The sequence below is a fragment of the Amia ocellicauda genome, chromosome 20 (assembly GCF_036373705.1).
Source record: "Amia ocellicauda isolate fAmiCal2 chromosome 20, fAmiCal2.hap1, whole genome shotgun sequence".
NCBI lineage: Eukaryota > Metazoa > Chordata > Actinopteri > Amiiformes > Amiidae > Amia > Amia ocellicauda.
The window spans coordinates 23,517,550-23,530,049 of record NC_089869.1 but is presented as its reverse complement, the minus strand read 5'-3'; the positions used below and the strand labels follow the sequence as shown (position 1 = coordinate 23,530,049).

Sequence of the window (12,500 nt, the reverse complement as noted above, 5' to 3'; positions counted from 1 at the left end):
AATTCAGTTATAAATGGTGGATCCACAGGCTCTCAGATTAAAAAATAAACATGTAAAATTATACATTAATTGAATACAACATTTATTTTCTAACTCATCATATTCCGATTATATGATATCATGTTTTCATTTACTTTTGTGTGAAATATTTTGAAGATGAAATGCACAGTACTAGTTTTGTTCAAGACCAAAGGGTGCTTATTTGTGTTTTTATAAAGATGTTGGACAGCAGCTAAGCCCGGGTCTCTTTTTTGTGTTTTCTTTCGCAGATTCTTTTTAAAATTCTTCCTCAAGTGCAACCAGAACTGTTTGAAGAATGCCGGAAACCCACGAGACATGCGTAGATTCCAGGTAACTGTCATTCACACAAAATCACAACTTCTCGGATGCATCCCTGCTAACTTCCTCTCCTCTCTCCCTCCCTAATAAAACCTCTGCTTATTGTGGAAAAAAACCTTAACAACGACGCCGACAAAAAAAACGGGATGGGATAGGCCGACAACACTGCAGCTGTTTTGGTGTTTTTCATATTCAAACCTGTTGTGTCGGTCTGTCTGAGTGGCTGTGACTCCCTACATATCTGTCTGAGCTGAGCTTTGATCAGGAGAAAAGCAGGGACAAGTGTTTTTTAATGTCCCAACCAACCCTTTCTTTCATTCACAAATCCAGCTTCATCAGAGCTCTTTTTAACATAACTTTGGGGGTGCTTTGCTTTTTTCTTCTCTTCCTTCTTTTTAAAATAACTAAAAACTGTTTATTTTCAAGCTAAATCACACAAATTACAGATGTTATTGTTGTTATTATCATAATTATTAAGAACAAGAACAACAATACATACATACATAGTAATATAAGAGTGTATATTTGTGTAGAAATGTAAGTGTTTCTAAGATAACTGGATCCCATACTTGGTCGCACACATTCAGCTCTGGAAAAATAACAACGACAACAAAAACAATGGCATCTGTGGTTTACTGCCCACTCGATGAGAAACATGTGGAAGTTATTTTGAAAGCACACACAGCCAGCGCCAGCGTTTGACCAAACCAATTCAACCGTCCTCCAACAGACTGATGAGGATAGAAAAAAAAAAAAAAAAAAAACTCCTTCAAAACAATGCGCCGCAGCTTTCATTTTTCATGCATCTCAGCTGCAAGTGGCATCGGTGATATTGATCCATGTGAGGAGAGCAGAAGGTCAAACCTGGAATGAGTGGAAATGTCCTCTTTGTCTCACTGATGACTAGAAGAAGCATCCGTCACCAGTGATCTTGTGGTCGACAATGGAGCCACTAGTCACTAGAAGGACTTCTCCGGGTCTCTTCGACTAATCTCCCTGCCTCCCAGAAGGTTTAACTGGACTTAACGGCGTGTCAGGCCCTGAACAATATTTCCAACCATTTACACTACCTCAGCACCTTTCGAGAGGTGCACAGAAGGAGGGAGCGCCGACTGCCATTCAGGCCATACCGCAGGCCTTTTTTATCCCGAGCAGCACTCAGGAGATGTACCAGGGGCCTAACAACATCAACTGGGATCTATTCTTATCTTCGGAAAGCTTCCTTAAAGGGCACTCGCCTCTCTCTACACTAAACGTGGCTTCTTTACCCTTCGCTCTTATATGTAAAATACAACTTGATACATTCTTATTTGTTTGATCATTTATATATGTGTGTAACCTATTTTCTGTTCCTTCTGAGACATTGTGCAGTCACATTGAGCCAACTTATAGTCAAATGCCTTCCTTCTAAAAATCCCTCCAGTAAATGTATATTGCTTTACAAATATTTACAAGTTTTAATCATATAAAAAAAGCAGAGATCTCAATCTAGAGAAGGCATTTTCAGTTTCAGTTCAGCAAAGACGCAGATTCCTACATATATATATATATATATATATATATATATATATTAAAGAGAGAGAATAAATAAACAAACAGAGACTGCTTTCCCACTTTTCCAGACCATGGGACGGAATGGCATTTCCAGAATAAATCTCACAGATGCTCCGGCCTAGGTGTTTTGTTGGCAAGGTCGTGCATTTTGCATGCCTTCCTTTCCACTTACTACCACAAAGCAGCTGGAAGCCAGAGAGGACCCTATCCATCATCCACTCTATGGCCGGTCCCTGAACCTGTACACAAGAATGGAGCCCTTTCACTCCAAAAAAAAAACGAGTAGGAAATTCCTTTGACATACCAGGGTCAATCACCATCAAAATGAACTTGAGAGGGGCTTACTTTCCCCTTATGGAGAACACTTTCACTATTCATATTCAGCGGCCCTCCTTTCACATGCAAAAAAGTTCATTAAAAGCGATTGTAAAATTGACCAGGGGGATCGTTTGCTAAATAGAAAGAGGGAGGCCTACTAATTTATTAAACAGTTTGAGGTAATTTGGAAAGTCCTCACAGCCATCCATTTGAAGCCGTGCTCGAGTGAGGCCGGCGCTAATTAGATAAACTAGCTAATCGATATATCAATAGATCAATGAAAACAGTGACTATTAAAGCGGGAAGCTGGAGGGGGTATTCGAGACACTGATAGTGGCTGGAAGAATATTCGTGTGAATTGCATTCATTTGTTAACATAATAGGCAGATTAAATTGTAATTAGAGCAGCCAGTTTTGAAAAAGACACAATTAAAAAGGGGGGAAAGCTTTTTGATGAAGCTCGACTGAATGACAGGTATTTATAGTCGTCACTCCTTGGAGATGTGAAATGAGCAACTCGGGGAGACAAATTAATTTATACCTGTTTGTGTTTTCTCTTCACAGACATAAAATTTCCTTTTTTTCATTTAAATGTTTAGTTTCCATTGAGGTAAATTCAGTAAGACCTACAGATGCTTTAGATAATTAAATACCTCAGACCAGGATCTGAAAAAGCACTACTTTGTTCCCAGTAGACGGGTCTAAGCCATTAACAATACGAGCTGAAAGCCAACATGTTGGGGAGGCTAAAGTTAGATGCTACTTTTCACGGACTGAATAAACGACTGCTTTTGATTTCATGTAATTTATCATTTTAATAATCGAACCTTCTGGGATTCTGACTTGGAAATTAGCGACAGGAAATCAAGCTTCACGCTCAAAGAAAGCACAATTCATGACAAACAACAAACCGCCTTTTCAACCACAAAACACAAACCATCGACTGCGTTTGGAACATAGGGTGAAAACATGTGTTTCGGAGCCGTCAACACGATGACATGCTAACAGAACGCAGCCGTGCCAAGTCGAAGCGCGTTCTCCAAAATTGGGCATAAAGGACAAGAGAAAGAAAGGAAGAAAGAAATAAGGAAAACTCTGCTGCCGTCGCCAGGAAATTTTTCATGAGCCCCTTGGTGGCACCACCCACAGACAGGGAGCTGCTGTTTCTGCAGATTCATCTGTTGATTAGATACTACTTGGAGGGGTGGATGGCTATACAATTTGGGAATAAGCAGGAGAGGAGGGATATGCAACAACCCCCACCCCCACATACACAAAAATTAAGAAATGTGTAAATAAAGAGAAGATTGAAAAGATCTGACCTTCAAATCTCAAAACTAATCACCTGAAATCAAAACTAATCACATGTCCTATATAGAGGTCGCTATATAGAGGTGTGTGTTGAAATGTCGTCTGCTTTGGTTTGTTTCTCGCTAACCTGAACGTATTCTTCCTCATCCCTCGTGTTGTTGTGTGTGTTTGAACTCCTTCTCTCCGGCTCGGGATGGATCCTGGGATCCCCGTTTCGGCCGTAGCTGGGATCTCCCCACGCCGCCCCGCCACCTAACTTACAGATTGTCTAATGACAAGCTCCTGCGTTCACTCTTGTTGCAGGTTGTTGTATCGACGACAGTCAATGTGGATGGCCACGTCCTGGCCGTCTCGGACAACATGTTCGTACACAACAACTCCAAGCATGGGAGAAGGGCTCGGCGCCTTGACCCATCAGAAGGTACGGCTCCTTCTTATCTGGAGAATGGTAGGCACATCTTTCATGTTTTTTGATTTGCAATGCTTTTTTTTATGTTTACACTAAGAGGTGTTATTTCATCCGTTCCCTCCATCTTTTTCCATCTTTGTATGTCCTCGTCCGTCACAAAAGACCTATCAAGTCCTATCTCCAGTAGTATCTTGCTCCTGTTTTTCCTCATTGACTTTTTACCTTTTATTTTGATCCATCCATCTTTTTTGAATCTTTTACTTTGCTTACCTGCTTCTCTACCTATCATGTTATATTGTAATTATTATTGATAGTATCATTAATAAAACAAATATATATATATCCATGTATATATAATTGTGTCAGAACTGAGCTCCTGGTTTGAGTGCTCCATTAAAAAAGTAAAGAACAAGGAAAAAAAAACAGAAAAGCATGATCAAATCTGCAAAGAATTTACTGTGAGGTCAATTTCCTGTCGCTGGGCCCTGCTGGTGCAGATGAAAGCCGAGGAGTTTTCTATGAGAAAAACAGCACAAAATGTTTTTCTTCCAACCGATTCCATATGATTGACTGATTGCCTGGTCTGCAGAAAGGAAGAGCGCTTGCGGAGAGAGAGCTCGGCCACGAAACCCTGAGAAATTCGAATATAAAATGCACCAAACGCAACCTTATAACCCCGGCCTCTTGCTGCAGTTTGAGCTGGCGCAGTTGAAAGGTTATGGAAAAATAGGGCTGGCTGGAGCACTTTGCTTATCTTTACATAATGTGGCGAAGATTCAGGACTAAAATGTCAGGTTTAGGACCAATTATATTTCAAGGGGTGAAAAAGGATCAATTATTAGGCCATTAACTCGGGTAAACTCGTGAATTATTGTCAGCATAGTGGGGGATTATTTTTAACGTCACGCCGTTGAGAAAAAAAGCAATTTATACATTTGATGCACTGGTGGGGGACAAAAGCAAACTTATTTGTTTTGCTTTATTAATGACTGAGCTACAGGAGTACAAAAATATAATAATTAAAGGTTGCCCTGAGCATTACAGTCATTATGCCCTCTGACGTATTGTTTATCTCTTTCCTATGCACTGGAAGGTGGGTGTGTTTTGCCTAGCAACCAGCTTTAATGAGGAGAGCAATTAAGGAGGTTGAGCCCTCTCTCCCCATCGCTCTCCTCTCGGGGGAGAGACTGCGGAGAGACACAGGTTCCTCTCCGAGTGTGCTCGTTCAAGGTCCAATCGTAGACCCCTTTAATCGTTATTTAAAACGTGATCTATCCCTCTCTGAATGCCCACAACATGAGTGTTCTCTGGCTCCGTCGATATCTCTGGAGGCACGAGAAAGAAAGAAAAAAAATGAATGACATCGGAAATAAATAACTTCGTAATAATATCCCCCCCATTAAAAATAACTCGATTCCCGAGCACAACTAAATTTCATGTTAAAAAATTACAGGACATGTGGAAACGCTGGCACGTCTCTCAAGTTCGTTTTTTTTTTTTTTTATTGCTCACCTCCCCCTTAAACACCCACACACACACTCACATTTAAAGCAGTTTCTTAACCCCGGAGTGACTGCCGTTTTATACTTAACCGATACGAGCACTGCAGTTTAACAATCAAAGTTTTATAGGCTTTTATTTTTTTTACAGTACGGAGAGCGAAAACAAAAACGTCTCCCCTCTATGTGGGACATCCAAAAACACACACCAGCGGCCCAATTTAAAGCAGGATATACAGTTATAAAGTGTAATCCCATCCGTGTCCACCGTAAAAGGGCAGGACCCCCTCGTAGGGAGACAGTATGCTTTGAATTAGCAACACATTCTTCACGGGGAAAGTGCCTCGTGGAAACCGCAGATATGTGCTTGGATGCGGCTTCTCCTTGCTAGCACCTCATTATCCAATCATCTAATATTCACCAGCAGTAGACGCACAAACACTCGCAGACCATTTCCAAGTAAACTAATTCCCCCTGCTGCTTCTGTGGAAGGCTGCCATTGAATCCTTTTAAAGCTCACAAAACACACAGCAAATTATTTACAGTTGCTGAATACAACCAAGGGAAAAACAGCGGTTTATACCTTCCGGTGCTGCACAGTAGAACTAATTTTGATACCCCCCACCCCCTACACACACACATACACACACTCTTGTTCTTTAGTTCATAAATTACTCCGGCATCACCACTGTTTAAACCCTCACCGAGCCGGCTCTGTGCACGAGGCCTGCAGCACCGAAGTGATTTGCATGCCAAGTGCCTGTAATGCTGTTAGGTTTATGCAATAAAGACAACTGAATCCAGGCTGCAGGGTTTTAGTGAGTTAAAGGGAACAGATGGCCCTAGGAGAGGTAAAAGGTATAATCCTATCAGCTGGAGTATCAGCCAGCCATCTGGACATCCGAAGCACAATTACAAGACATTTTAGCAGGCAGAACAAAGAAGTCTTCATAAGGCAAGATTAGACCTGTTTGAGTGTCTCAATATTGCGGATCGGGAGGAAGGTGACAAACGCCGCGCCGCGACTCGGGAGAGACGGCTGATTAGCGCCGGAAAACTGTACGCCGAGGATGTTTAGTAAATAATACATAAGGGGGACTCGGAAGTGAGCCAGTTTTTTTTTTTTTGGGGGGGGGGGCTTCTTGTTGACTGTCCACTCGAAACACAAAAGGGTTCGCAACCAAAGCCACCGATTTATCTGAGTGTGACTAGCAATATCAAGACGAGATTTAGGCGTAATAGTGTGAAATGGCCGAATCACAATTGCGCATGATGACATTGAGATAGGAAGCATCTGAACAACTTTTAAAAGTATGTATCATTATATTTATAGATTCATAGATAGATGTGCATATAATTCCGGTTAAATTTAAATCAATGTTTGTTCTTAAAAAAAAAAAAAAAAAAAATCCAATGAGGTGATTGTTTATTTATTTTTATTTTGTTAAACAACAGCATTTTCAACCCGTGGTATTATTTTATGTGTTGCCAGTCAAATACACGTTTAACTTAAATCAGAACCAAAACAAAAAAACAAACAAGAAACTTTGCGTTTGCTGCACACAGTCTAAACTTTGTCCCAATAATAAAATAAAAAACAACCCCAGCACTCGCTCGCTGATCTCCCTGGCAGAAATCTTCATCTGCTTCTTCCAATTTCCATCATCTGCTTGAGCGCATTGTGCACGTATATCATTAGATCTCTAACACTGTCTGTGTAATTCAGTTTGCTATGGTTCCCATTGAACACATGTTCCCCCTCTATATGTGCATTGAAATGTATGCAAATACGGGCAGAAGGGAGATGGCTTATAGCTCAGACACACTTGGTCTTCTGTGTGTTCGGGATGGAAAGCAATGCGCTCCCGTTTCGGCCCGCAGCTGCCAAGACCCGCCCGCCTCTCTCCCGTCCGAGATTCCTTTTTCCTCCATTTTTTCCCCCCTCACCTACAAAGTAAATTTGTTTACTGTAATTTTTGGTGAATTATTTGCTATAATTGGCAGTGCTGATGAAGGTCACTCCCTTTGAGCAGCCATGTCTGTCTTTAGAGAGTTGATCCTTTTCAAACGCTCTGCCTGCAATTAAGAAAAGCAAATGTCACTCGGAAGCCTCAGAAATGAAAATTTGTATGAACTTATTAGCATGAAGTCAACAGCGCTAGTTAAGGGCAGGCTCTCAGTGTGTGCTCAGCGCCTCTGTTGCGGAGGGAGATGCACATGGAATGAGCAAATATAACCTCCACTAGTCCAACATTAAAGCAAACAATGAAAGGTGGCTTGTCTGAAGTGTTCTACACAACAATAGCTAATGGTGATTAACTAGGCCTGGCTCCTCGCGATAGCTGGCAGCAATGATTGTACTGGAAGATGTCATTCTCAAGTACTGGATGAACTCTTATATGTGTAGAAATATAAATGCTTGTACACGACTGGAGAGACCATTTTTGCACGGAATTAAAAAGCTCGATTCGGGGAGATTTTTTCCTACACCTTAAAGAAACCTTTTTAAAATTCTTTCCCCAGAAAACATGGGTTTGTCCTTCAATCGTTCTCTCTCTTTTCAAAGACGATGCAATATTAATTTAGATATCTGTACAAGGAACCTTAAAAACCTGAAATAAAATTTACAAAAAAAAAGCTTGATCATCTTTAAAAAACAATGTAATCTAGGAGACATTAAACCGAGCCTTCTCAATTACGCTAAAAGGCTTTACAGATTGCAAAACATCACTCTTGCATTATTTAGGATGTCACGGTGGCCCTAATCTACCTCTGCAAAAAACGCACTCTCTCCTGGGTCAACGACAACAATTCGAGTGATGTAACAATAAAAACACACAAAACAACAGAAGGATTGATATTAAGGTTGAGCCGAAGACACACAATCCTACAGAGGCGACGACCACCGCAAGTAGGAGAAGTGAGTTGGAGAAAGTGTATGTCTTAGTATCTGCTCCTTTGCATGAGAGTCGGCGCACAAAAGCCCATCAAAGCTGGTGGAAAAGGTCTGTCAACACCATGTAAAAGAAGGGCTGATCAAAGCAGAGAACAAAGTGATTCACACAGGGGCTACACCGCCTTCAGCCCCGGCCTTGTCGCAGTTCAGTGGCTGCTGTGAGCCTCTCGGATCGGGCGACGGCCTACCCCTGTTCATGGCAGCCCCGCTTCTAATAACTCATGCAAATGCGAGGACTCTGGAGACAAAAGGGAGGTCAAGTCAACGGCGCCCGGATTCATGTCGACAAACAATATTAGATGTAAAATGTGTACCTCTGACAGAAGTATTAATACGGCGCGTTTGATTTTCCCCTCCTGATGAAAAGTGAAAAGTAGTAATTACGGAGTGACAGGGGAAAATGAAGTTTTGAACCAAAGGCAAAGTTCGCGGATGAAAAAACCCAACCCAATTAGCCGCTTATAAGGAATCGAAATCCGGCGCTTTTGCTCTTCCGTCTCCCTCAACAACCTTTTGATTGACTCTGCTTAGATCTGTAAAGCAAAGCAGATAAATCGACATGCCACATGCATGCAATGCTTAATCATTTGTAATAGCCATATTTGCCCTGACACATAATTTGCTACATCAAGCCATTTTTCTTGTGCGCCGGTACACTGCTGCTTGGCCTTTGCGGTGTAAAACATTTAATGGTTTGCTTTAACTACATGAGTACGCTGATATATGATTGTGCTTTTTATGCCGAGTAGAACAATCATTCACTTCTTTTTTTTGTGTGACTGTGGTTTGCATGATTTGTCATTGGAGAAGAGACCCACCACGTGGAAAGATAGGTCCTAAAATCGCTCTTTTTCTTCCTCGTACAAGCAGCTACCCCGTGCATAAAAGCCATCAGCCCGAGCGAAGGATGGACCACAGGAGGAGCTACGGTCATCATCATCGGGGACAACTTCTTCGACGGCTTGCAAGTTGTGTTTGGCACCATGCTGGTGTGGAGTGAGGTAGGTTTCCCACGCTGTGCACATGCCCAACGCATGCCTCGCTGCCACTTGTGTACTTCGCAAGAGTTTATTTCCAAGTTGTTTTTTGAATCATAGATCACTGAGGGTGTGTGAAATAAATAAATAAATAAATACATGACTAGTGCTTAAATCTGTTAACTGAAGCCCAGGCCCGCCAGTGGCTCAACAGGCAGGAGGTCTCTCGATACAATTGAACAATTAGTGTTGATATTATTACTAGAAAAAGACGCAGGGAGACATATGGAGGCAATTTCTGTGTGAATGATGCCCTCTGGTCTTTCCTGCTCGAAACAAGAGCCAAGGATCATTTACAGGCATTTTCCCCAAGACTGTAGAACCCTGAGCCCGAACGCATGAGGGGAGCCATTGTAGACGAGGGCCCAATTTAGGTTCATTTCGGTAATTAAGTCCAACTGGCGAAGCGCGGGTTCTATCGGCTGGCATCTCGGCGCTCACTGTTGACTGTTCTGATTTTCCTAGCTGATAACTCCCCACGCCATCCGAGTGCAGACCCCGCCGCGGCACATTCCCGGCGTGGTGGAAGTCACCCTCTCGTACAAATCCAAGCAGTTCTGCAAAGGAGCTCCCGGGCGATTTGTCTACACCGGTAAGGACCTGGTTTTTCTTCCCTCTCTCTGCATGCGGGACGCAAGCCCACCCAGCCTGGACAATGGGACGGCCCCTGCTCTCAGAGCTGTGAAACGTGTGAAAGCCCCTCAGCCGAAGGTGCGCCCGGGGGGAGGCCCACACACTGAAACTCGAGACCCTTTCCCAGACCTGCCATTTGGAGGTGGGGGGCTGCCAAGTCCTGTTACTCTCAGGGCATCACATGACCACTCAATTTTTATTCGTCAAGCACACAAATAAACACAAAAAAACAACACTTATAAGCTAGTGTCAGAGAATTGTCAGTAATAATCCCAGTTTTTGTAGTTTTTGTTTGTGATTCTATCGATGTACACATGCACACACACACACACAGACAGACAGATATAGTGCCAGAGCAATCATGGATAAAACAAAGTTTGGGAACAGAAGGAAGTGGGAGCTTATCTGCCGTCGGGGGAGGAGGGCGTGGGATGCTGGGGTCACAGCCTGTTTGACCTGGAAGCTTCTGTCTGATCTGAAATTGACAAGGACAACGAGATAATCATTGGAAATTACTTTCACTCCTTGAAGACCGAAGCCCGGGCCCCACCGTAGCCCCCCAGTCCGAAAAAACGCAGCCGTCCCAGGGATAGGGGGGAAGGGTCCCGAATCCCGGGGGCAGCTGTTTCCTATCAGAGTCCCACCAAGCTTGTCGTCTGGCGTGGCACTCTAACATTTAACCTTCCCAGCGTGGAGGGAGCAGAGGGCAACAAGACTCTGGGATAATGAAACAAGAGTGTAGTGTGGTGTGTAGAGCCTGGGCAAGGTATATAAGTTAAGACATTAATGGCTTATATACAGCCCTATAAAAGTGCCAGATCCCGGAGAATGGACCCCATTAGTCACACATACTAAGCGGATTGCGGTGATTCTCATCAGGCGCAGGGAAAACGTATCCCCCATATATCCGTGTTGTTTCTTTTCTCCCTCCGCCGCTCCTTGCAGCCAATATAAAGATACAATTACCTTGGGAGATTGTGGCAGTTCAGTTGATTAGCACGGTGAATTAAAAGAATGAGTCACAAATGACATGTCCGGCGCGTCTCGGCGAGTCCTCTGTATTCCCAGGGTGCCTCACCCCTGTTGTAAGAAGGTCAAAATTAGAGAGAGCTAACAGTTTTCAAGCAGCTAGCACTTAGTGGCAGAATTAACAATCACTCTATATGTAATTGCCAGTTAATAGTAAATTGCCTCCTGGACTGTAAAATACAATATGAACTGGTGGATGGTTAAAATTAAATTAATGAGGAATTTTGCTGTATTTAAGAATGAATTTGCAAATTGATAAGCAGCGCGGCAGTAATTATTGTGTTATTGCAGGGATGTGATTTCTTATTATTGTTATTATTAATAATAATAATAATAATAATAATAATAATAATAATATTATTATTATTATTATTATTATTTCAGATGTGCTGTTTTCTTACTCTCACTGTTTTTCTTTCGTTTAACAATAATCAAAAACCAAGGCCGCCACGAAGAATAAATATCCCTAATTAGGTTTAAACACTAATATGTTCTATTGATTAAAACAAATTACACATTTTACACTTGTGATTATAATTAGTTCACAAACAGCCTCTTTGAACTTGAAATGGGAAAAAAAAGGTCTCTGTAGTTTTGGCATTGGCGAGAATTTTGTGTAGCGAGTGTGTTTTAATGGCTGCCCATTTAACAAAAGGAATTCGAAGGAAATTGATGTTAGCTTTGCTTCAAGCTTAGTTTCTCAGCATGCCTTGAATTCAGCTCATTTAGACCTTTTCATGTTGACCTCCCGCACCCAAACGTTTTGTTGACCCACCCTCATTTCGGAGACTTCTCTCGCTCAATTAAAGAAATTATCACAAATTACTAGGAGTCAACATGTCGTCTGTGGCAGACTGAGGCCTGCAACCGAACTCAGGCCCGTTGGCAGCCGATCGCAAACGTGTCCTAAAGAGAGAAACAGGGTTGAATGTTGAATCCCTTCCCAGGTTTGCAACACATTTGCAAGATGTGACCATCAATGATTATTTCCCTGCACAAAGACTCGCATTCAATTCGAAAACTTATAAAATGATTACTCGAGCGGCCATCGCGCACAGAGCGTGTTTATTCCGAGACGACACCGGAGTGAAATAAAAAATTAGAAACCCCCGATTGCACTGAGCGCGTTGGCTGTGAATCAGAAATACTTGTGGCTACTAAATTGTCCAGTTCTCTCCATTTGGTCACATTTTTCCCTTTCTAATGCTTATCCCTCACTGGCAAGCTTCCACTGGTAGGAGGGGGGGTAGAAAAAGCAACACTTCTCCCTTTGAGCAAAGGTCTCATGTTGCTGAAGTGTTTTAAAGATCTTTTGTGTTCATTCAAATGTGATTCTATCAATGGCACTGGCGCACTCTTTAGAGTCGATAACTCTTCTCCATCACGGCCAACACAAACTCGCTGTCTTATAGGTC

At 42.4% G+C, this 12,500-nt stretch overlaps 1 protein-coding gene across 13 annotated transcripts in view; it reads left to right on the top strand.

Annotated features, from left to right (window-relative positions):
• ebf3a (EBF transcription factor 3a) overlaps positions 1-12,500 on the top strand; it is an 88,685-nt gene that overhangs the window by 53,392 nt on the left and 22,793 nt on the right. For 4 of the 13 annotated variants that reach the window (XM_066692876.1, XM_066692875.1, XM_066692869.1 and 1 more), the window contains exons 7-10: positions 270-351; positions 3,826-3,970; positions 9,254-9,387; positions 9,889-10,015. In XM_066692876.1, coding sequence (XP_066548973.1) covers positions 270-351; positions 3,826-3,970; positions 9,254-9,387; positions 9,889-10,015 — 488 coding nt within the window. The remainder of the gene's footprint in view (positions 1-269; positions 352-3,825; positions 3,971-9,253; positions 9,388-9,888; positions 10,016-12,500) is intronic. The other 9 variants (XM_066692877.1, XM_066692868.1, XM_066692870.1 and 6 more) reach the window with 3 other exon arrangements.